Genomic DNA, 22,297 nt, shown 5'->3' on the forward strand with positions numbered 1-22,297 from the left:
CATGTGTGAGTACTAAAAGCATATGAATATAGTATATTATAGTATATTTATTATATGTGGGTCTGATAAGTAAACACTCTTAATGTTTGCTGTTTTATCACTAAGAAGAACATTGGGCACTATGTAACCAAACACATGTGAAACCTCATGATATGAGTGATAAGAAGTGTTTAAAAAGGTGAGTTCTGAACCCTGTAGACTACTGCACTACTTCTGAAGAAGACCAGAGTCATTTCAGAATGAAGACTGCTATAGTTCTGACGCTGTTGCTGTTCTGTCTGTCTGGGGCCTGGACTCAGGGAGAGAGTGGAGGGGTGACTAGTAGTTCTGTCTGTCTGTCTGTCTGGGGCCTGCACTCAGGGAGAGAGTGGAGGGGTGACTAGTAGTTCTGTCTGTCTGTCTGTCTGGGGCCTGGACTCAGAGACAGAGTGGAGGGGTGACTAGTAGTTCTGTCTGTCTGTCTGTCTGGGGCATGGACTCAGGGAGAGAGTGGAGGGGTGACTAGTAGTTCTGTCTGTCTGTCTGTCTGGGGCCTGGACTCAGGGAGAGAGTGGAGGGGTGACTAGTAGTTCTGTCTGTCTGTCTGTCTGTCTGTCTGTCTGTCTGTCTGTCTGTCTGTCTGTCTGTCTGTCTGTCTGTCTGTCGCCTGGACTCAGGGAGAGAGTGGAGGGGTGACTAGTAGGTCTGTCTGTCTGTGTGTCTGTCTGTCTGGGGCCTGGACTCAGGGAGAGAGTGTAGGGGTGACTAGTAGGTCTGTCTGTCTGTCTGGGGCCTGGACTCAGGGAGAGAGTGGAGGGGTGACAGGTAGGTAGGTAGGTAGGTAGGTAGGTAGGTGGGTAGGTGGGTGGGTAGGTAGGTAGGTAGGTAGGTAGGTAGGTAGGTAGGTAGGTAGGTAGGTAGGTAGGTAGGTAGGTAGGTAGGTAGGTAGGTAGGTAGGTAGGTAGGTCGGTCGGTCGGTCGGTCGGTCGGTCGGTCGGTCGGTCAGTCGGCTAGCTTTACACCACTTAAGCCGACACTTGGCATTGCACATGGTGATCTTAGGCTTGTATGCAGCTGCTCGGCCCTGGAAACCCATTTCATGAAGCTCCTGACAAACAGTTTCTTGTGCTGATGTTGCTTCCAGAGGCAGTTTGGAACTTGTTAGTGAGTGTTGCAACCAAGTACAGATGATTTTTACACATAACACGCTTCAGCACTCGGCGGTCCCGTTCTGTGAACATGTGTGGCCCACTACTTCTTGGCTGAGCCGTTGTTGGTCCTAGATGTTTCCACTTCTCAGTAACAGTACTTACAGTCGACCGGGGAAGCTCTAGCAGGTCAGAAACTTGACAAACTGACTTGTTGGAAAGGTGCCATCCTCTGACGGTGCCACGTTGAAAGTTACGGAGATCTTCAGTAAAGCCATTCTACTGCCACTTGTTTGGTTACTACATGATTCCATATGTGTTATTTCATAGTTTCAATGTCTCCACTATTATTCTACAATGTAGACAATAGTTCAAACTGATCCTAGATCTGTACAATGTAGACAATAGTTAAAATAAAGAAAAAACATTGAATTTGTAGGTGTGTCCAAACAATTGACCGGTACTGTATATGCATTGTGGAGGTGAACTGGTCCTAGATCTGTGCAAAGGCATAACATCTACAGCAGGAACAACTGTCTGTGTTAGAGAACATATAAAACGAACTGATCCTAGATCTGTACAAAGGCATAACATCTACAGCAGGAACAACTGTCTGTGTTAAAAGGCCCAGCTGGATTTAAAATGACGTATTTGAATGTCAAATGATTTGTTTGTCAGTACAAGACAGGGTCTGTGGAGGCTTGGCCTATTAGTGGTATATTTTTGGAGGGACCCTTGTCCCTACAGCCAATCAGTGAGCAGCTTCCCTTCCCCTACATCTCAGGCAGTTCTGTTACTCACAACACTCCCCCTGCTTTCCTCAACAATGGAACAGCTTCCCTTCCCCTACATCTCAGGCAGTTCTGTTACTCACAACACTCCCCCTGCTTTCCTCAACAATGGAACAGCTTCCCTTCCCCTACATCTCAGGCAGTTCTGTTACTCATGTAACGGATGTGAAATGGCTAGCTAGTTAGCGGGTACGCGCTACTAGCATTTCAATCAGTTACGTCACTTGCTCTGAGACTTAAGTAGGGTTTCCCCTTGCTCTGCAAGGGCCGTGGCCTTTGTGGAGCGATGGGTAACGATGCTTCGTGGGCGACCGTTGTTGATGTGTGCAGAGGGTCCCTGGTTCGCGCCCGTGTCGGGGCGAGGGGACGACGTAAAGTTATACTGTTACATTGATGCTGTTGACCCGGATCACTGGTTGCTGCGGAAAAGGAGGAGGTTGAAAGGGGGGTGAGTGTAACGGATGTGAAATGGCTAGCTAGTTAGCGGGTACGCGCTACTAGCATTTCAATCAGTTACGTCACTTGCTCTGAGACTTAAGTAGGGTTTCCCCTTGCTCTGCAAGGCCCGCGGCTTTTGTGGAGCGATGGATAACGACGCTTCGTGGGCGACTGTTGTTGATGTGTGCAGAGGGTCCCTGGTTCGCGCCCGTGTCGGGGCGAGGGGACGGTTTAAAGTTATACTGTTACACTCACAACACCCCCCTGCTTCCCTCAACAATGGAACAGCTTCCCTTCCCCTACATCTCAGGCAGTTCTGTTACTCACAACACCTCCCCTGCTTTCCTCAACAATGGAACAGCTTCCCTTCCCCTACATCTCAGGCAGTTCTGTTACTCACAACACTCCCCCTGCTTTCCTCAACAATGGAACAGCTTCCCTTCCCCTACATCTCAGGCAGTTCTGTTACTCACAACACTCCCCCTGCTTTCCTCAACAATGGAACAGCTTCCCTTCCCCTACATCTCAGGCAGTTCTGTTACTCACAACACTCCCCCTGCTTTCCTCAACAATGGAACAGCTTCCCTTCCCCTACATCTCAGGCAGTTCTGTTACTCACAACACTCCCCTGCTTTCCTCAACAATGGAACAGCCCACTGAGCTAAAGCCTTGCCATTACAAATATGTTTTAAAGGAGCGGGACATTTTTTACAATGAGGAAATAATATTTCATGTTTTACACGTACCTCAGCCAGCATTGTGAATGGTGTCTTATGCAGTGACAAAATTAGATTTGCTGATGCAGTAAATCTAATACTTAGGTGTTTTTAGGCATGAAAGGTCTGCGGTGATTCCGTGGTTATAAGTTACTGACCTTGGAATACATTTCTGGCCATGCTGGCAGTGTCTGAATCAAACCCAATGACCACCTGGCACACTGACAGGGTCTGAATCAAACCCAATGACCACCTGGCACACTGACAGGGTCTGAATCAAACCCAATGTCCACCTGGCACACTGACAGGGTCTGAATCAAACCCAATGTCCACCTGGCACACTGGCAGGGTCTGAATCAAACCCAATGTCCACCTGGCACACTGACAGGGTCTGAATCAAACCCAATGTCTACCTGGCACACTGACAGGGTCTGAATCAAACCCAATGTCCACCTGGCACACTGACAGGGTCTGAATCAAACCCAATGACCACCTGGCACACTGACAGGGTCTGAATCAAACCCAATGTCCACCTGGCACACTGGCAGGGTCTGAATCAAACCCAATGTCCACCTGGCACACTGACAGGGTCTGAATCAAACCCAATGACCACCTGGCACACTGGCAGGGTCTGAATCAAACCCAATGACCACCTGGCACACTGACAGGGTCTGAATCAAACCCAATGTCCACCTGGCACACTGACAGGGTCTGAATCAAACCCAATGTCCACCTGGCACACTGACAGGGTCTGAATCAAACCCAATGACCACCTGGCACACTGACAGGGTCTGAATCAAACCCAATGACCACCTGGCACACTGACAGGGTCTGAATGTTAAGGGGAGGGAAGATGGTCAAGAGGTGATGATTATTGTTGTTCTACTGCCTGATTGTTATGCAAAAACACTGTTTACAAAAGCTTTGTTAAAGAACAAGAAGACCCACACACTGTTTACAAAAGCTTTGTTAAAGAACAAGAAGACCTGCACACTGTTTACAAAAGCTCTGTTAAAGAACAAGAAGACCTGCACACTGTTTACAAAAGCTTTGTTAAAGAACAAGAAGACCTGCACACTGTTTACAAAAGCTTTGTTAAAGAACAAGAAGACCCGCACACTGTTTACAAAAGCTTTGTTAATAAAGAACAAGAAGACCTGCACACTGTTTACAAAAGCTTTGTTAAAGAACAAGAAGACCCGCACACTGTTTACAAAAGCTTTGTTAAAGAACAAGAAGACCTGCACACTGTTTGGTTTTCTAATGATCAATTAGCATTTTAAAATGATAAACTTGGATTAGCTAACACAACGTGCCATTGTAACACAGGAGTGATGGTAACTGATAATGGGCCGCTGTACGTCTAAGTAGATATTCCATTAAAAATCAGCCGTTTCCAGCTACAATAGTCATTTACAACATTAACAATGTCTACACCGTATTTCTGATCAATTTGATGTTATTTTAATGGACAAAAAAAATGATTTTCTTTCAAAAACAAGGACATTTCTAAGTGACCCCAACTTTTGAACGGTAGTGTACATCTACATGATGTATTGTTACACCCTGTAGGAGCAGTAGAGACCTAGTCTGTTCATTATTTACATCTACATGATGTATTGTTACACCCTGTAGCAGCAGTATAGACCTAGTCTGTTCATTATATTCATCTACATGATGTATTGTTACACCATGTAGGAGCAGTATAGACCTAGTCTGTTCATTATATACATCTACATGATGTATTGTTACACCATGTAGGAGCAGTATAGACCTAGTCTGTTCATTATATACATCTACATGATGTATTGTTACACCATGTAGGAGCAGTATAGACCTAGTCTGTTCATTATATACATCTACATGATGTATTGTTACACCATGTAGGAGCAGTATAGACCTAGTCTGTTCATTATATATATCTACATTATGTATTGTTACACCCTGTAGGAGCAGTATAGACTGACAGTAGCTGGCTACTTATTTAGATTTAGTTTGACTTAATGAAACTGCCTTAAATGTGCTGTAGTAAAAGAAAATGTATTCGCACTAATCAATCAACACATTCCTGTCTTTGTATGTCTCAATATAATAGTATTATTTAATGAAATCCATTTCAAATAATATTTTCCTCAACTGCGTTTCCCACTTCAGTCAGCAGACGGCGATTTGCGTCGTTCAGGCGATGCTGCTATCGTGACGTATAATGTAGTGGACGGTTCTTCAAAAACAACAAGTCAACCACCTCGGTAGCTTGCTAGCCAATGTAGCCGAAAGATTCAAGCTGTTTTTACGCTTTCGGTGTATATTAGCTGCTGTGTTTTAGACACACTTCTATCGTATATACTTGTTAACCTATTTAATTTAATATGGCGTTATTTTTTATTAGTCAGATATAGTAGCTGGCTGGTTAAATTAGCACTAGCTTAGTCGCTAATGATAGCTAGCTAGCTAGCTAATATCCCCGAACATGAGATCACTAAGCTTCTCCCCTCCTGGTAAAGAAGAGGTCTGCTGGACGGAGAAAGAAGCTCTGGGGCTGAACATTGTCGTGAAAGAGGAGAAGGAAGAGGAGGATGTCACAGTTAAAAAATAAATTGAGGGTGAGGCTGTTACAGTGAAAGAGGAAGACGTTACAGTGAAAGAGGAGGATGAGAAAGAGGATGCCGTTTTTGACGTGAAGAAGGAAGGGGAGATTTCTGTCACATTGAAAGATGAAGAGGTGGAGGTAGGAGATCTGATTAACACCAGTAAGTACCGCCTTAAATATGGTTTTCACTTTGGATATTCGGAGTTGGCTCGTCAATACCTCATCAAGGGAGGGCCCTGGGATGATGACTGATATGTCTAGAATCAGACGACGTAGAGAGCAAGCTACCCCTTGTTTTCTCCGTTCCGTTTTCAAAAAGTGACTTAACATATATATTTGAGAAGGGTCTATCTGGGGGCCACGGCATGTAGTGATTTTAATGTAGTTATGATTTACTACACACAGTGCCCCCCAATAGTGCCATGCGAGAGTTGGGTTGGCTACACCAACGATTATGGATATACTGACAATAAGTCTCTGCCCTAACAAGCGGAGTCGTTGTCCACAAAGCGGCACTGTGGGTTGTCTAGCTCCCGCCTATCCTTTCTTTGGATTGGTGGATCTTATTATTATTGTAATCTATTGTTTATATTCTATGAGGGTTGTTGTCGTCAACCGCCTGTATTCAATGGAGAGAGATGCTAAGCTACTAGCATGAATATGCATAGCGATCTGGAGACAACTCCTACAGTGTTTTTTTTATCAAAGTTGTCGGTATGTCACGTGTCCACATAACAATTTAAGAATTACGACACTTCTGTTAGATCAAGTAAACCTCACGTAGCAAATATGCCATTCATTTTGTTGTTGACCAAATTCAACACTTTCCACATTGGGTTGATAATTGTTTCCACTAGAGAGAGAACCAATTGGGTACAACCTACTGTAACCTACTGGCATGACCTAGAGAGAAAACCAATTGGGTACAACCTACTGTAACCTACTGACATGACCTAGAGAGAAAACCAATTGGGTACAACCTACTGTAACCTACTGACATGACCTAGAGAGAAAACCAATTGGGTACAACCTACTGTAACCTACTGGCATGATCTAGAGAGAAAACCAATTGGGTACAACCTACTGTAACCTACTGACATGACCTAGAGAGAAAACCAATTGGGTACAACCTACTGTAACGTACTGACACGACCTAGAGAGAAAACCAATTGGGTACAACCTACTGTAATTGCATGAGAAAATAATGGTACCAGTCAAAAGTCTCCATGACTCTGCCGTTGTGCTGTAGAATTTGTGAACTTTGTCGCTTGTATAATAAGGGACTATCATTTGTCCCAACATCACAGGCCACAGACTTTGATAAAGACTTCCAAAAGTTTTTCCGCAGTTTTTGTAATGGGGTTTCTCCCTGTGCACCTGCCAATGTAAATCCATTGAACGAGACAAGTTACCAGACAGGACATATTGCTGATGCTCTTCTTATTGATAACCCGAATGACAATTAACTTGTGGGTGGTGGTCGTGATGACGGCCTATTCGATGACGTCCATCGGGATTCCCCCCCAAAAAGAAGACGCTCTGGATTGATCACTGGAGTCAGATGTGAAGGAGGAGGTTGATCATCAGGAGTCAAATGTGCTTCTTCATTCATTACACCGGTAAAGACAGTTATGCCGTGCTCAACGTTGGATCCAATATCCCAAACAAATTGATGTTTATAATGTGTTACTGTCTGCTTGATTTACAGTAGGGTCTCGTTAGTCTGTTTGGACACGGAGATACTTAGCTCATCTGTAGAGAACTGTTCCTTGATGGATGGGCTATTGTACAACACACAGAGATACTTAGCTCATAATGTGTAGAGAACTGTTCCTTGATGGAGAGGCTATTGTACAACACACAGAGACACTTAGCTCATAATCTGTGGAGAACTGTTCCTTGATGGATGGGCTATTGTACAACACACAGAGATACTTAGCTCATAATGTGTGGAGAACTGTTCCTTGATGGATGGGCTATTGTACAACACACAGAGATACTTAGCTCATAATGTGTGGAGAACTGTTCCTTGATGGAGAGGCTATTGTACAACACACAGAGATACTTAGCTCATAATGTGTGGAGAACTGTTCCTTGATGGATAGGCTATTGTACAACACACAGAGATACTTAGCTCATAATGTGTGGAGAACTGTTCCTTGATGGAGAGGCTATTGTACAACACACAGAGATACTTAGCTCATAATGTGTAGAGAACTGTTCCTTGATGGAGAGGCTATTGTACAACACACAGAGATACTTAGCTCATAATGTGTGGAGAACTGTTCCTTGATGGAGAGGCTATTGTACAACACACAGAGATACTTAGCTCATAATGTGTGGAGAACTGTTCCTTGATGGAGAGGCTATTGACAACACACAGAGATACTTAGCTCATAATGTGTAGAGAACTGTTCCTTGATGGAGAGGCTATTGTACAACACACAGAGATATTTTCCTTTATTCAGGACATTTAGAATGACAACACATTACAGAGTAGCCTAGTGGGATTATTCACAAAATTATCTGGTGATCAGGTTATGAAATGTCATGACAGATATTTTAGTTTCCATGTTTCACCTGAAATATTAAATGATTTATAATCCTAGGTCTATGTTATTGTTAGGTGAAGTTCTGGGTCCTACAGTAGGTCTATGTTATTGTTAGGTGAAGTTCTGGGTCCTACAGTAGGTCTATGTTATTGTTAGGTGAAGTTCTGGGTCCTACAGTAGGTCTATGTTATTGTTAGGTGAAGTTCTGGGTCCTACAGTAGGTCTATGTTATTGTTAGGTGAAGTTCTGGGTCCTACAGTAGGTCTATGTTATTGTTAGGTGAAGTTCTGGGTCCTACAGTAGGTCTATGTTGTTGTTAGATTAAGTTATGAGATAATATGTTAAACGCTTAGTGGACAGACCCTCATTGTCCGGCTGATGGGAAAACTAGCCAAATAACATTTTACTGGTTGAAGTCGTTTTTAAATACAAAGTAGTACATTTTTGACAAAAACATAAACATTTATATTAATCAGGACATTCAAATGAACCTTACAATTTTAATCCAAAGTAGTGTGAAATGCACTCATAAGCAACCTGTAAATGGAGGCTATATTTGCTGTCAGCCTATGAGAACTCCCCTGAGTTTTCCCCCACGGTGGTGAATTAGTGAATAGACACAGAGCTTAATGTGAGTTTCCTTGAGTAGCACTCCTGATCTTGCACTGATAGTGTGTTGTCATATTCAGAATACATTGTGGAAAAACTAAAATCTTTGCTCACCTTTTTTGCTCCAGGCAGATATACAACATCCATAACTAGTGGTTTCTGCATTATCAGGGAGGTGTTTCTGCAACCAAATTGCATGTGCATCGCCCTTGTCGCAATTTTAGCAAACACAGAAAGGGGCCTATATTGGAGACCAAAAGTCATCTGGCACACTGCTTAGGATTTCAACAACTTTTACTTTTTTCTAGCCTAAAATCATTGATGTTACTACTAATGTGAAAACAAGACTAAATATGACTATTGTTGCTCACTTGACTGTCTTAAGACAATTGTCAAGTAATTTTAACATTCATTACAGACGTCAATTGTTGTACAACATCATGGCTACGCTGTTGGCATCACCTTTTACAGTGGATTTCTGCTGTTGTGGGCCTTTAACCATCTGTCTGACTTGTTGTTCACACAGGAGAGAGACGTGACTATCGTGGATGCTCTGGGGAGCCTCAACAACATCATGAAGCTGACGAGGCATAGACGAGTCTCTCCAGATCAGAACACCTCAAGAAACACTAGCAAAGACCCACAGGGAAGAAATTCACTGCTGCTTGACTGTGGGAAAGGTTGCAAGTCTTCATCAGAACTTAAAATACACCAGCGAGTACACACAGGAGAGAAATCTCACCACTGTTTTGATTGTGGGAAGAGTTACTTAAGATCAGAATCACTAAAAGTACACATGAGAATTCACACTGGAGAGAAACCTTATAGCTGTGATCAATGTGGGAAAAATTTTACTCACTCAAGCTGCCTGAGTACATCTGAGAGCACACACAGGAGAGAAACCTTATAGCTGTGATCAATGTGGGAAGAGTTTTACTCACTCAAGCTGCCTGATAGTACATCGGAGAGCACACACCGGAGAGAAACCTTACCACTGCTCTGACTGCGGAAAGAGTTTTGTTAGTTCAACAGATTTAAAATCACACCAGAAAATACACATAGTAGAGAAACCTTTTAACTGTACTCAATGTGGGAAGAGGTTTAATCACTCAAGCTGGTTGATAGTACATCTGAGAGCACACACAGGAGTGAAACCTTATAGCTGTGATCAATGTGGGAAGAGATTTGTTACATCTAGCCATCTGACTATACACCAGAGAACACACACAGGAGATAAATCTTATAGCTGTAGTCAATGTGGGAAGAGTTGTATTCAGTCAAGCAGCCTCATATCACACCAGAGAACACACACAGGAGAGAAACCTTATAGCTGTAATCAATGTGGGAAGAGTTTTACTCAGTCAAGCAGCCTGGTATCACACCAGAGAACACACACAGGAGAGAAATCTCATAGCTGTGATCAATGTCACAAGAGATACTCTGATAAAAGATCTCTGATCAAACATCAGAAAATACATACATGAAGTAGTTGTTTCATGATATCAATGAAATGTCACAATGTAGAATATTTTAACATTGTAGTAGGAGTACAAAGGATTTGAATTTGTTAAAAGTCCATATTGATACAGAAACACTAAAACATGATTTAGATGTATTAAGAACAAGTTGATTGACAAAGTCATGAAAAATGGAGTAAACCACATTTTGGCTCTGATAAAAGATATGCCTCTGGGGTCAAAATGATCCATGTCAGAACTATGGTTCAATGTAAATATGTAGTGGGTCTAAAGTTTGTTTTAAATTATCACTCATTAAAAACGGCTCAATCAACACATGCTTCTCTTTGAACGACTTAATATAATATTACACTTTTATGAAATAAATGAAAATAAACTTTTGGTTCCTCAACTGCGTTGCCCCTCCAGTCAGCAGAAAGAGACGCAGCAGAAGTGCCTCTTTTTATATCTGATTTGATTTATATATTTTTTTATTCAAAATGCAGATCTACAATTTACATTGTTACATCATACAAAACAGAACACAGGTATTAACAAGAAAATACTAAAACATACAAAAAATATAAATAATGAACTATTCTAGTGTAGTTGTAATCACTCTGAAAAAATCTATAATGATTCAGGAGGATGTTATTGTTGTTGTTATTCACTAGGATTAATGTTTTAATAAAATAGTTACATTCAATCAGAAAAATGTGTCATTTTGGTATAGAATTTTAGAATTTTTGTTTGTGTATAAAGTATTTGGCAACAAGAATAAAAAAAAAATGAACAATCATTTCAATGGTCTCGTTATCATTGCAATAGTAACATATTATATCTTTCATGTCAAAAACATGGGTCGTGTTCATAATGGGAAATAAGTATTTTTCAAGGTTTTCCCAAAATTCTGACACAAATTTACATTAAAGAACAAGTGGGACAGATTCTCACCTTTTCTTCACAGAAAACGCAGATATCATCAACAGCCACACATTTGGATATCATAGAATTACATGGATATACAGTATCTTATGTAAAATCTTAAAGTGCACTTCCTTAACTTTGTTTGGTATACAATATTTGTAAGGCCTTAACCAGGCATTTTTCCAGACAATGTCAGGAATAATAAGCATGTTCCAGAAACATTTTCCTCTCGGTGGAAGTTGGTTTTGTGAATGAAGAATTTGTCTTATATATTTATTACAACAAGATTTTTCAAGTAAGCCCACGCCTTCCAATCTGAGTTCTGGATAATCTTTGTGATCATTACCAAAGCTAAGATGAGTTTTCATGAGTGTAGTTAGACCACTGGGAACGGCTTTGATCACAGAAATAAACACTGAAAGGAATTGGAAACTCTTTCAATGTTATAAATTGTTCATATGTAAGAATATTACCTCTGTTGTCGAAAACATCAAGAACAAAGTCATTATTCCTCTCATGCCAGTTGGGGTAGAATAATGACTTATTCCTTACAGTTATGTCTGAATTATTCCACAAAAGAGCTTTATGAGGGGAAAAATTGTGTAGGAAACATATTTTCCAGGCCATTAAAGCTTGTTGGTGAAACCTAGCCAATTTAGCAGGTAATCTTTCAGGAATATAATTACATTTCAGTAAAAATCGAAGACCTCCCAATTTATTAAACACATTATTTGGAATTAAATACCATATTGAGTCAGTATCGAACAAACATTTTTTCAGCCAGTTTATCTTGAAAGTGTTATTTATGTCAACAAAATCCAACACTTCTAGACCGCCTTCAGCTCTTTTGTTAGAAAGGACAGATTTTTTTAGTTTGTGAGACTTATTTTTCCAGATGAAGTCAAGAAAGGTCTTATTGATCTCTTTACAAGTAGCATGATTTACAAACAAAGATGAGGGGTACACAAAACCAGACAGTCCCTCTGCCTTGGACAGAAGTACTCTCCCAAGTATAGAAAGATCTCTTTGTAGACAATTATTAAATATATTTTTGGTTTTCTTAATTTTAGGAGAGAAATTCATATGTTGTCTGACTGTGGTTTTTTGACAGATGTATTCCTAAATATTTAACACAGTCCTTTACAGGAATATTTTCTATTTCTTTATCATCAGAGTCAAATAAACATAAGATTTCTGTACTATATTAACACTGCTAATCCAACAATATTGCTAGGTTCCTGCACGAAAGAAACACTGCTAATCCAACAATAGTGCTAGGTGCCTGCACACTTGAATTAAAGGGGAACTACTCTCAAAAATGTAAATTTCTTAGATTTTCCCCAAACCTCAAAAGTGGTCTCCTGATTGGTTTAAGTATTGTTATGGACTTAGAACAATTGCATTGTTTTTCTGTTAAAAAAAAGTCTGACTTTGAGAACAAAAACCCGAAAAAATGAGAAAAAATCTGAATTTGTGAATTTCTGACTCAGTTTCTCTGTTTCAATAAAAGGCCTACTATTATCCTACTGACCAGTACAGCTTGGGTTGGTCTACTATTATCCTACTGAACAGTACAGCTTGGGTTGGTCTACTATTATCCTATTGAACAGTACAGCTTGGGTTGGTCTACTATTATCCTACTGACCAGTACAGCTTGGGTTGGTCTACTATTATCCTACTGAACAGTACAGCTTGGGTTGGTCTACTATTATCCTACTGACCAGTACAGCTTGGGTTGGTCTACTATTATCCTACTGACCAGTACAGCTTGGGTTGGTCTACTATTATCCTACTGAACAGTACATCTTGGGTTGGTCTACTATTATCCTACTGACCAGTACAGCTTGGGTTGGTCTACTATTATCCTACTGAACAGTACAGCTTGGGTTGGTCTACTATTATCCTACTGAACAGTACAGCTTGGGTTGGTCTACTATTATCCTACTGAACAGTACAGCTTGGGTTGGTCTACTATTATCCTACTGAACAGTACATCTTGGGTTGGTCTACTATTATCCTACTGACCAGTACAGCTTGGGTTGGTCTACTATTATCCTACTGAACAGTACAGCTTGGGTTGGTCTACTATTATCCTACTGAACAGTACAGCTTGGGTTGGTCTACTATTATCCTACTGAACAGTACAGCTTGGGTTGGTCTACTATTATCCTACTGAACTGTACAGCTTGGGTTGGTCTACTATTATCCTACTGAAAAGTACATCTTGGGTTGGTCTACTATTATCCTACTGAACAGTACATCTTGGGTTGGTCTACTATTATCCTACTGAACAGTACAGCTTGGGTTGGTCTACTATTATCCTACTGACCAGTACAGCTTGGGTTGGTCTACTATTATCCTACTGAACAGTACAGCTTGGGTTGGTCGACTATTATCCTACTGAACAATACAGCTTGGGTTGGTCTACTATTATCCTACTGACCAGTACAGCTTGGGTTGGTCTACTATTATCCTACTGAACAGTACAGCTTGGATTTGTCTACTATTATCCTACTGAACAGTACAGCTTGGGTTGGTCTACTATTATCCTACTGAACAGTACAGCTTGGGTTGGTCTACTATTATCCTACTGAACAGTACAGCTTGGGTTGGTCTACTATTATCCTACTGACCAGTACAGCTTGGGTTTGTCTACTATTATCCTACTGAACAGTACAGCTTGGGTTGGTCTACTATTATCCTACTGACCAGTACAGCTTGGGTTGGTCTACTATTATCCTACTGACCAGTACAGCTTGGGTTGGTCTACTATTATCCTACTGACCAGTACAGCTTGGGTTGGTCTACTATTATCCTACTGACCAGTACAGCTTGGGTTGGTCTACTATTATCCTACTGACCAGTACAGCTTGGGTTGGTCTACTATTATCCTACTGAACAGTACAGCTTGGGTTGGTCTACTATTATCCTACTGAACAGTACAGCTTGGGTTGGTCTACTATTATCCTACTGAACAGTACAGCTTGGGTTGGTCTACTATTATCCTACTGAACAGTACAGCTTGGGTTGGTCTACTATTATCCTACTGAACAGTACAGCTTGGGTTGGTCTACTATTATCCTACTGAACAGTACAGCTTGGGTTGGTCTACTATTATCCTACTGAACAGTACAGCTTGGGTTGGTCTACTATTATCCTACTGAACAGTACAGCTTGGGTTGGTCTACTATTATCCTACTGAACAGTACAGCTTGGGTTGGTCTACTATTATCCTACTGACCAGTACAGCTTGGGTTGGCCAACTATTATCCTACTGAACAGTACAGCTTGGGTTGGTCTACTATTATCCTACTGAACAGTACAGCTTGGGTTGGTCTACTATTATCTTACTGAACAGTACAGCTTGGGTTGGTCTACTATTATCTTACTGAACAGTACAGCTTGGGTTGGTCTACTATTATCCTACTGAACAGTACAGCTTGGGTTGTTCTACTATTATCCTACTGAACAGTACAGCTTGGGTTGTTCTACTATTATCTTACTGAACAGTACAGCTTGGGTTGGTCTACTATTATCTTACTGAACAGTACAGCTTGGGTTGGTCTACTATTATCCTACTGAACAGTACAGCTTGGGTTGGTCTACTATTATCCTACTGAACAGTACAGCTTGGGTTGGTCTACTATTATCCTACTGAACAGTACAGCTTGGGTTGGTCTACTATTATCTTACTGAACAGTACAACTTAGGTTGGTCTACTATTATCCTACTGAACAGTACAGCTTGGGTTGGTCTACTATTATCCTACTGAACAGTACAGCTTGGGTTGGTCTACTATTATCTTACTGAACAGTACAGCTTGGGTTGGTCTACTATTATCCTACTGAACAGTACAGCTTGGGTTGGTCTACTATTATCCTACTGAACAGTACAGTTTGGGTTGGTCTACTATTATCCTACTGAACAGTACAGCTTGGGTTGGTCTACTATTATCCTACTGAACAGTACAGCTTGGGTTGGTCTACTATTATCCTACTGAACAATACAGCTTGGGTTGGTCTGCTATTATCCTACTGACCAGTACAGCTTGGGTTGGTCTACTACTATCCCACTGAACAGTACAGCTTGGGTTGGTCTACTTTTATCCTACTGAACAGTACAGCTTGGGTTGGTCTACAATTATCCTACTGAACAGTACAGCTTGGGTTGGTCTACTATTATCCTACTGAACAGTACAGCTTGGGTTGGTCTACTATTATCCTACTGACCAGTACAGCTTGGGTTGGTCTACTAGTATCATACTGAACAGTACAGCTTGGGTTGGTCTACTATTATCCTACTGAACAGTACAGCTTGGGTTGGTCTACTATTATCCTACTGACCAGTACAGCTTGGGTTGGTCTACTATTATCCTACTGACCAGTACAGCTTGGGTTGGTCTACTATTATCCTACTGAACAGTACAGCTTGGGTTGGTCTACTATTATCCTACTGAACAGTACAGCTTGGGTTGGTCTACTATTATCCTACTGAACAGTACAGCTTGGGTTGGTCTACTATTATCCTACTGAACAGTACAGCTTGGGTTGGTCTACTATTATCCTACTGACCAGTACAGCTTGGGTTGGTCTACTATTATCCTACTGAACAGTACAGCTTGGGTTGGTCTACTATTATCCTACTGAACAGTACAGCTTGGGTTGGTCTACTATTATCCTACTGAACAGTACAGCTTGGGTTGGTCTACTATTATCCTACTGAACAATACAGCTTGGGTTGGCCTGTAACAAGTAATTAAAGAGTAAAACGTAATTAAAGAGCAGCAGTAAAATAACAATAGCAAGACTATATACAGGTGGGTGCCTGGCTCTCAAGAGAAGACAGGCTATGTGCACACAGCCCACAAAATGAGGTGGAAACTGAGATGCACTTCCTAACCTCCTGCCAAATGTATGACCAGTTCATTCATACTGTATGTTGTAGTCTGTCCAAGAGGGGAATCACACAGACTGATTTCAGTTAATTCATACTGTATGTTGTAGTCTGTCTAATAATTAAATCACACAAGACTGACAGCCTGTAATTTTATTAAAAGCATTCAGTTGATTACATGGCAGTTTAGAGAGAAACATCATAACAATAATCTACATCATAATCAATAATCAATATCATTTATAATCAATAACATCACTATCTATATACTACTAACAACATCATAACAATAATCTACATCATAATCAATATGATAACATTTATAATCGATAACATCATTATCTATATACTACTAACAACATCATAACAATAATCTACATCATAATCAATATCATAACATTTATAATCAATAACATCATGAGAGGTAAACAACAACAACAAACCCCTTTATTATTATTTTTTTCAAAATACAAAGAACGAACAGATGATTATAATAATACATGGATTAATAATGGGAACACTTCAAGATAAAGAATCTAAGAGACACTAAATAAGATAAAGAATCTAAGAGACACTAGATAAGATAAAGAATCTAAGAGACACTAGATAAGATAAAGAATCTAAGAGACACTAGATAAGATAAAGAATCTAAGAGACACTAGATAAGATAAAGAATCTAAGAGACACTAAATAAGATAAAGAATCTAAGAGACACTAAATAAGATAAAGAATCTAAGAGACACTAAATAAGATAAAGAATCTAAGAGACACTAAATAAGATAAAGAATCTAAGAGACACTAAATAAGATAAAGAATCTAAGAGACACTAAATGTCACGTTCTGTGTAACGATTGTTCTCCTCCTCGTCTGAGGAGGAGCAGGGATCGGACCAAAACACAGCTTGTGTGGAATACATGATGAATTTATTTAAACAAGACGAACACGAAGCACACTTGATAAATTACAAAATAACAAAACGACGTAGACCGACCTGAACATGAGAACTTACAGAACACGAAGAACGCACGAACAGGAACAGACTGAACAAACGAAACAGTTCCGTGTGGTACAGACACGGAAGACAATCACCCACAAACAAACAGTGTGAACAGCCTACCTTAATATGGTTCTCAATCAGAGGAAACGTCAAACACCTGCCCCTGATTGAGAACCATATAAGGCTAATTTCCAATGAACCTAAACATAGAAACACATAACATAGACTGCCCACCCAGCTCACGTCCTGACCAACAAAACAAAGCTAAACAAAGGAAAATAAGGTCAGGAACGTGACACATAGTTCTTGTGTGTTTTACTTGTTTTAGTGTTGGTCAGGACGTGAGCTGGGTGGGCATTCTATGTTGTGTGTCTAGTTTGTCTGTTTCTATGTTTGGTCTAATATGGTTCTCAATCAGAGGCAGGTGTTTTGTGTTGTCTCTGATTGGGAATCATATTTAGGTTGCTTGTTTTGCGTTGGGATTTTGTGGGTGGTTGTTTCCTGTCTTTGTGTTCGTTTCACCAGAGAGGACTGTTTCGGTTTGCCACGTTTGTTATTTTTGTATTTTGTAAGTGTTCACGTTTTTCATCTTAATTAAATATGTTGAGCACGAGCTACGATGCGTCTTGGTCCGATCCCTGCTACACCTCCTCTTCAGACGAAGAGGAGGAAGGCTGCCGTTACACTAAATAAGATAAAGAATCTAAGAGACACTAAATAAGATAAAGAAGCTAAGAGACACTAAATAAGATAAAGAATCTAAGAGACTAAATAAGATAAAGATTCTAAGAGACACTAAATAAGATAGATTCTTTATCTTATTTAGTGTCTCTTAGATTCTTTAAGAGACACTAAATAAAATAAAGAAGCTAAGAGACACTAAATAAGATAAAGAATCTAAGAGACTAAATAAGATAAAGAATCTAAGAGACACTAAATAAGATAAAGAATCTAAGAGACACTAAATAAGATAAAGAATCTAAGAGACACTAAATAAGATAAAGACAAAGACTAAAGACATGAAGACAAAAGCAAAAAGCAATACAGTCTGGAACACAAGTCAGATGTAATGAGCTACTCTCTTCAAATAATTAAAACCCCATGTTACCAAAACTCCATGTTACCAAAACCCCATGTTACCAAAACCCCATGTTACCAAAACCCCATGTTACCAAAACCCCATGTTACCAAAACCCCATGTTACCCAGAACCCCATGTTACCCAGAACCCCATGTTACCAAAACTCCATGTTACCCAAAACCCCATGTTACCAAAACCCCATGTTACCCAAAACCCCATGTTACCCAAAACCCCATGTTACCCAGAACCCCATGTTACCCAGAACCCCATGTTACCCAGAACCCCATGTTACCCAAAACCCCACGTTACCCAAAACCCCATGTTACCCAAAACCCCATGTAACCCAAAACCCCATGTAACCCTGGTGGTAAACAACTTAAATAAAAGGAATAATGGTGGTTGCAGTCACTCCTTTTAGATTCCTTCCAAGGTTCGAGAAAGATAAACTAATTCTGAACTTGTTATTAAAATTAGAACCACTTCAGGTTTGTCACCACATTTTAAACACCAGTCCACTGCTGACCATCGATTTAAAACACAAAACTGACCCAAGATCAGCATGTAGGGTCAGCTTCATTCTACTCCTACTCCGTCCCCTGGGCTGCTCTCTCCTCTCCCGGTCCAGCTTCAGCTCTGGAGCTCAGAGAGACCATCTCCATGGCATTGACATAAAGATCCATGCTGCTCACCCTGTTCACTCTCTTCTGCCTCCTGGTGGGCTAGGGAGACACAGCACCAACAGTCAGACATTTACTCTGTAGTATCTCCATTCTCTCTCCCTCCCTCTCCCCTCACCCTCTCCCTCTAGTTTAAATGACTTGTAACGTCTGAGTAAATGTCTTTACCTTGTAGTACAGGTAGGAGGTGGTGATGGCTGTCAGTAGGAGCAGCAGCACTACAACGTGTCTGATGATGAAGGCTGGCAGAGGAGAGGCTGCAAACAGAAACACCTTTGATGAGGGGACTGATCATCATCACATAGATCTGTGGGAAATCTGTCAATGACAAAGTTATAAGTCTGGTTCATGTTCAGTTACCTGTGATGGTGAGGGAGAGGAGCTCACTCTCAGAGGAGAAGTTATGAGAGAAAACATAATTGTCATAAACACAGCTGTAGTTCCCTTGGTGGGAGTCATCTGCAGCAGGGAAGAGGAAGGCAGCAGAGTGATTGACAGCTGGCTGGGTCTGGGTTCTGTTGGAGCCGGTGAACGTGAGGAGGAAGGAGCCTCCTGGGTACTGTGGCTGAGTGGAGCAGGTGATGGTGAAGCTGTAGCCCCTGAACATCTCGGGCCCCTGGTGGCTCCTGGAGACCCCTCCCATTGAGTCAGTCAGGGAGATATCAGGCTGGACCAGGAGATCTGTAACAATAAAAGAGAAGAAGAAAAACCTCTTCAACTAGTTTCCTATAGATATGACAATAACATCAGCATGTAACAGTGCTAGCCACCCTCCCTCACAGGGCAACATGAGTAGTGGGCCTACAGTCACTGAGACAACATATGTTGATATCAGGCTTAAGCAGGACATCTGGAACAAGAGGAGAGAAAAAGAAAACGTAGCTCCTCAACTACTCTCCTCATTTAGATATGACAATAACATGACATGTGACAGTGGTAGTGAGTAGAGATGTTCACTGAGATAACACTCACATACAAAAGCATTCTGGGATATTTAAGTTGTATTTGATTCCTACTTGACTGAGTGATCTATTTAGTAAAGCAGACTTACAAGCTAAACAGTCATCATGAGAGGTGCAGAGGAAGTTGTATGAATGAAGGAAATCAGTTGAATATAATTATAATATCTTGTTATTACCTGAGCAGATCACTGTGAGTCCAGGATAGAGATCATCTGATCTTCCACACTCCTTCAGTGAAGATTCAGGACCATAACAGTAAACTCTAAACCCTCTAGTGGTGTTTCCAGGTGTTACTGAAACAGTGGAGCCACAACCCAGCTGTCTACACACTACTGCAGCTACATCCTCCTGGTCCCTGTCCTCAGCTCCCACAATCCTCCACTCTCCCTGGTCGTACCTCTCCACTCCACCAGCACAGCGACTGCCTCCTCCCACCAGCCTCACATCATCAGGCTCTGAGAAAAGAAAAGAGAGAGACAGTAATCTTACTATTTTCTCACTAAAACACACCTATATTGTCTCTCATATTCTTCACTCCAGGTGAGAAACAATGTTGATTGAGTGACAAACTGTTTCTTACCTGAGCAGGTGAGTCCAACAGCATTACCAGGTAGGCAGGTGTTGTTTTCTCTGTCTGAGGTGTCACAGTCCAGGAGAAGGGACTCTTTGCCTTTACACTGGAACTCTTTATCCCAGGTCTGACCCTCACCTCCTCCATAGAGCCCCCCCTGTAGAGCTGCAGGAGCCCCACAGCCAAGCTCCCCACAGACTACCTCTGCATCCTGCCGGTCAAAGTCAGCTTCACACACTGAGGCCCAGGACTGATTGGACTTCACCTCCACTCTCCCAGAGCAGAGACCAGCTCCATCCACAAGCCGCACAGACTCTGGAGAAAAAGAGTTGGTTGAACATTCAATCAGTTTTGTTGATGACACTGTCAAGGACTAAACACAAATATGTTGGATAAAAGATTGTAGTTTGCTATGTTTGATACTGTAAGAGGTAGAAATGGGTTCTTAGTCACTCAGGATAGGGTTGGGAATAATGCAGGCAGGAGACAGGAATAAGTTCACTTCACTTTATAGAAAATAAACAGCTGGACATCCATCAGGCAGCTTCACTTCAGTACCATCTGAACTAAAAAGTCTGATGCTATATGTCAGGGTCAGGCTGGGCTGGGACAAGATAGGAACAGGTTACTGGATATGATGACATCACTGGTGAGAACTCAGTGATAAGAATATATTTTATCTCTCCCATCTCTCCCTCTTCCTCTCCTCCTCCCTCCTCTCTTTGTGACTGTGGTAGTGAGTAGAGACGTTCACTGAGATAACACTCAAATACAAAAGCATTCTGGGGTATTTAAGTTGTATTTGATTCCTACTTGATTGAGTGATCTATTTAGTCAAGCCGACTGACAAGCTAAACAGTCATCATTAGAGGTGCAGAGGAAGTTGTATGAATGAAGGAAATCAGTTGAATATAATTATAATATGTTGATATTTCCTGAGCATATCACTGTGAGTCCAGGAAGGAGATATAATACATGGACAAAAGTATGTGGAACTCAGCAGTGAGTTTTTCAATCGAGGACAGACAATTCTTTCACTATACACACTTCAACACTCTGCGATCCGTTCTGTGAGCTTGTGTTGTCTACCACTTCACGGCTGAGCCGTTGTTGCTCCTAGACGTGCCACGTTGAAAGTCACTGATATCTTCAGTGAGGCCATTCTACTGCCAATGTTTGTCTATGGAGATTGCATGGTTGTGTGCTTGATTTTGTACACCTGTAAGCAACAGGTGTGCTGAAATAGCCGAATCCACTAAAGTCCACTTACTTTTGGCAATATAGTGTATCTTGTTATTACCTGAGCAGATCACTGTGAGTTCAGGAAGGAGATCATAGCTTCTGTAACACTCCCTCAGTGAAGACTCAGACCCAGAACAGTGAACTCCAAACCCTCTAGTGGTGTTTCCAGGTGGTACTGAAACAGTGGAGCCACAACCCAGCTGTCTACACACTACTGCAGCTATAGCCTCCTGGTTCCAGTCAGTTCCCACAGTCCTCCATTCTCCCCGGTCGTACCGCTCCACTCCACCAGCACAGCGACTGCCTCCTCCCACCAGCCTCACATCATCAGGCTCTGAGAAAAGAAAAGAGAGAGACAGTAATCTTACTATTTTCCCACTAAAACACACCTATATTGTCTCTCATATTCTTCACTCCAGGTGAGAAACAATGTTGATTGAGTGACAAACTGTTTCTCACCTGAGCAGGTGAGTCCAACAGCATTACCAGGTAGGCAGATGTTGTTTTCTCTGTCTGAGGTGTCACAGTCCAGGAGAAGGGACTCTTTGCCTTTACACTGGAACTCTTTATCCCAGGTCTGACCCTCACCTCCTCCATAGAGCCCCCCCTGTAGAGCTGCAGGAGCCCCACAGCCAACATCCCTACAGACTACCTCTGCATCCTGCCGG

At 41.4% G+C, this 22,297-nt stretch overlaps 3 protein-coding genes across 3 annotated transcripts in view; 2 read left to right on the forward strand and 1 right to left on the reverse strand.

Annotated features, from left to right (window-relative positions):
- The window catches only part of LOC139579779 (scavenger receptor cysteine-rich domain-containing protein DMBT1-like), a 260,129-nt gene extending 238,580 nt beyond the window's left edge, over window positions 1-21,549 (reverse strand). Inside the window, exons 1-4 of the mRNA XM_071408600.1 lie at window positions 21,510-21,549; window positions 20,397-20,702; window positions 19,993-20,304; window positions 19,215-19,535 (exon numbers count right to left, since the gene is read on the reverse strand). Coding sequence (XP_071264701.1) covers window positions 19,215-19,535; window positions 19,993-20,304; window positions 20,397-20,702; window positions 21,510-21,549 — 979 coding nt within the window. The remainder of the gene's footprint in view (window positions 1-19,214; window positions 19,536-19,992; window positions 20,305-20,396; window positions 20,703-21,509) is intronic.
- The window catches only part of LOC139577724 (CD5 antigen-like), a 226,618-nt gene that overhangs the window by 65,377 nt on the left and 138,944 nt on the right, over window positions 1-22,297 (forward strand). The gene's annotated exons all lie outside the window — the stretch shown is intronic.
- Window positions 5,278-12,701, forward strand: LOC139577737 (zinc finger protein ZFP2-like). Its single transcript, XM_071404929.1, has 3 exons — window positions 5,278-5,822; window positions 9,350-9,644; window positions 9,727-12,701. The coding sequence occupies exons 2-3, from the start codon at window positions 9,398-9,400 to the stop codon at window positions 10,305-10,307; spliced, it is 828 nt and encodes a 275-aa protein (XP_071261030.1). The 5' UTR covers window positions 5,278-5,822; window positions 9,350-9,397; the 3' UTR covers window positions 10,308-12,701.

This window comes from Salvelinus alpinus, chromosome 6, assembly GCF_045679555.1.
Source record: "Salvelinus alpinus chromosome 6, SLU_Salpinus.1, whole genome shotgun sequence".
In the NCBI taxonomy this organism is placed as follows: Eukaryota; Metazoa; Chordata; class Actinopteri; order Salmoniformes; family Salmonidae; genus Salvelinus; species Salvelinus alpinus.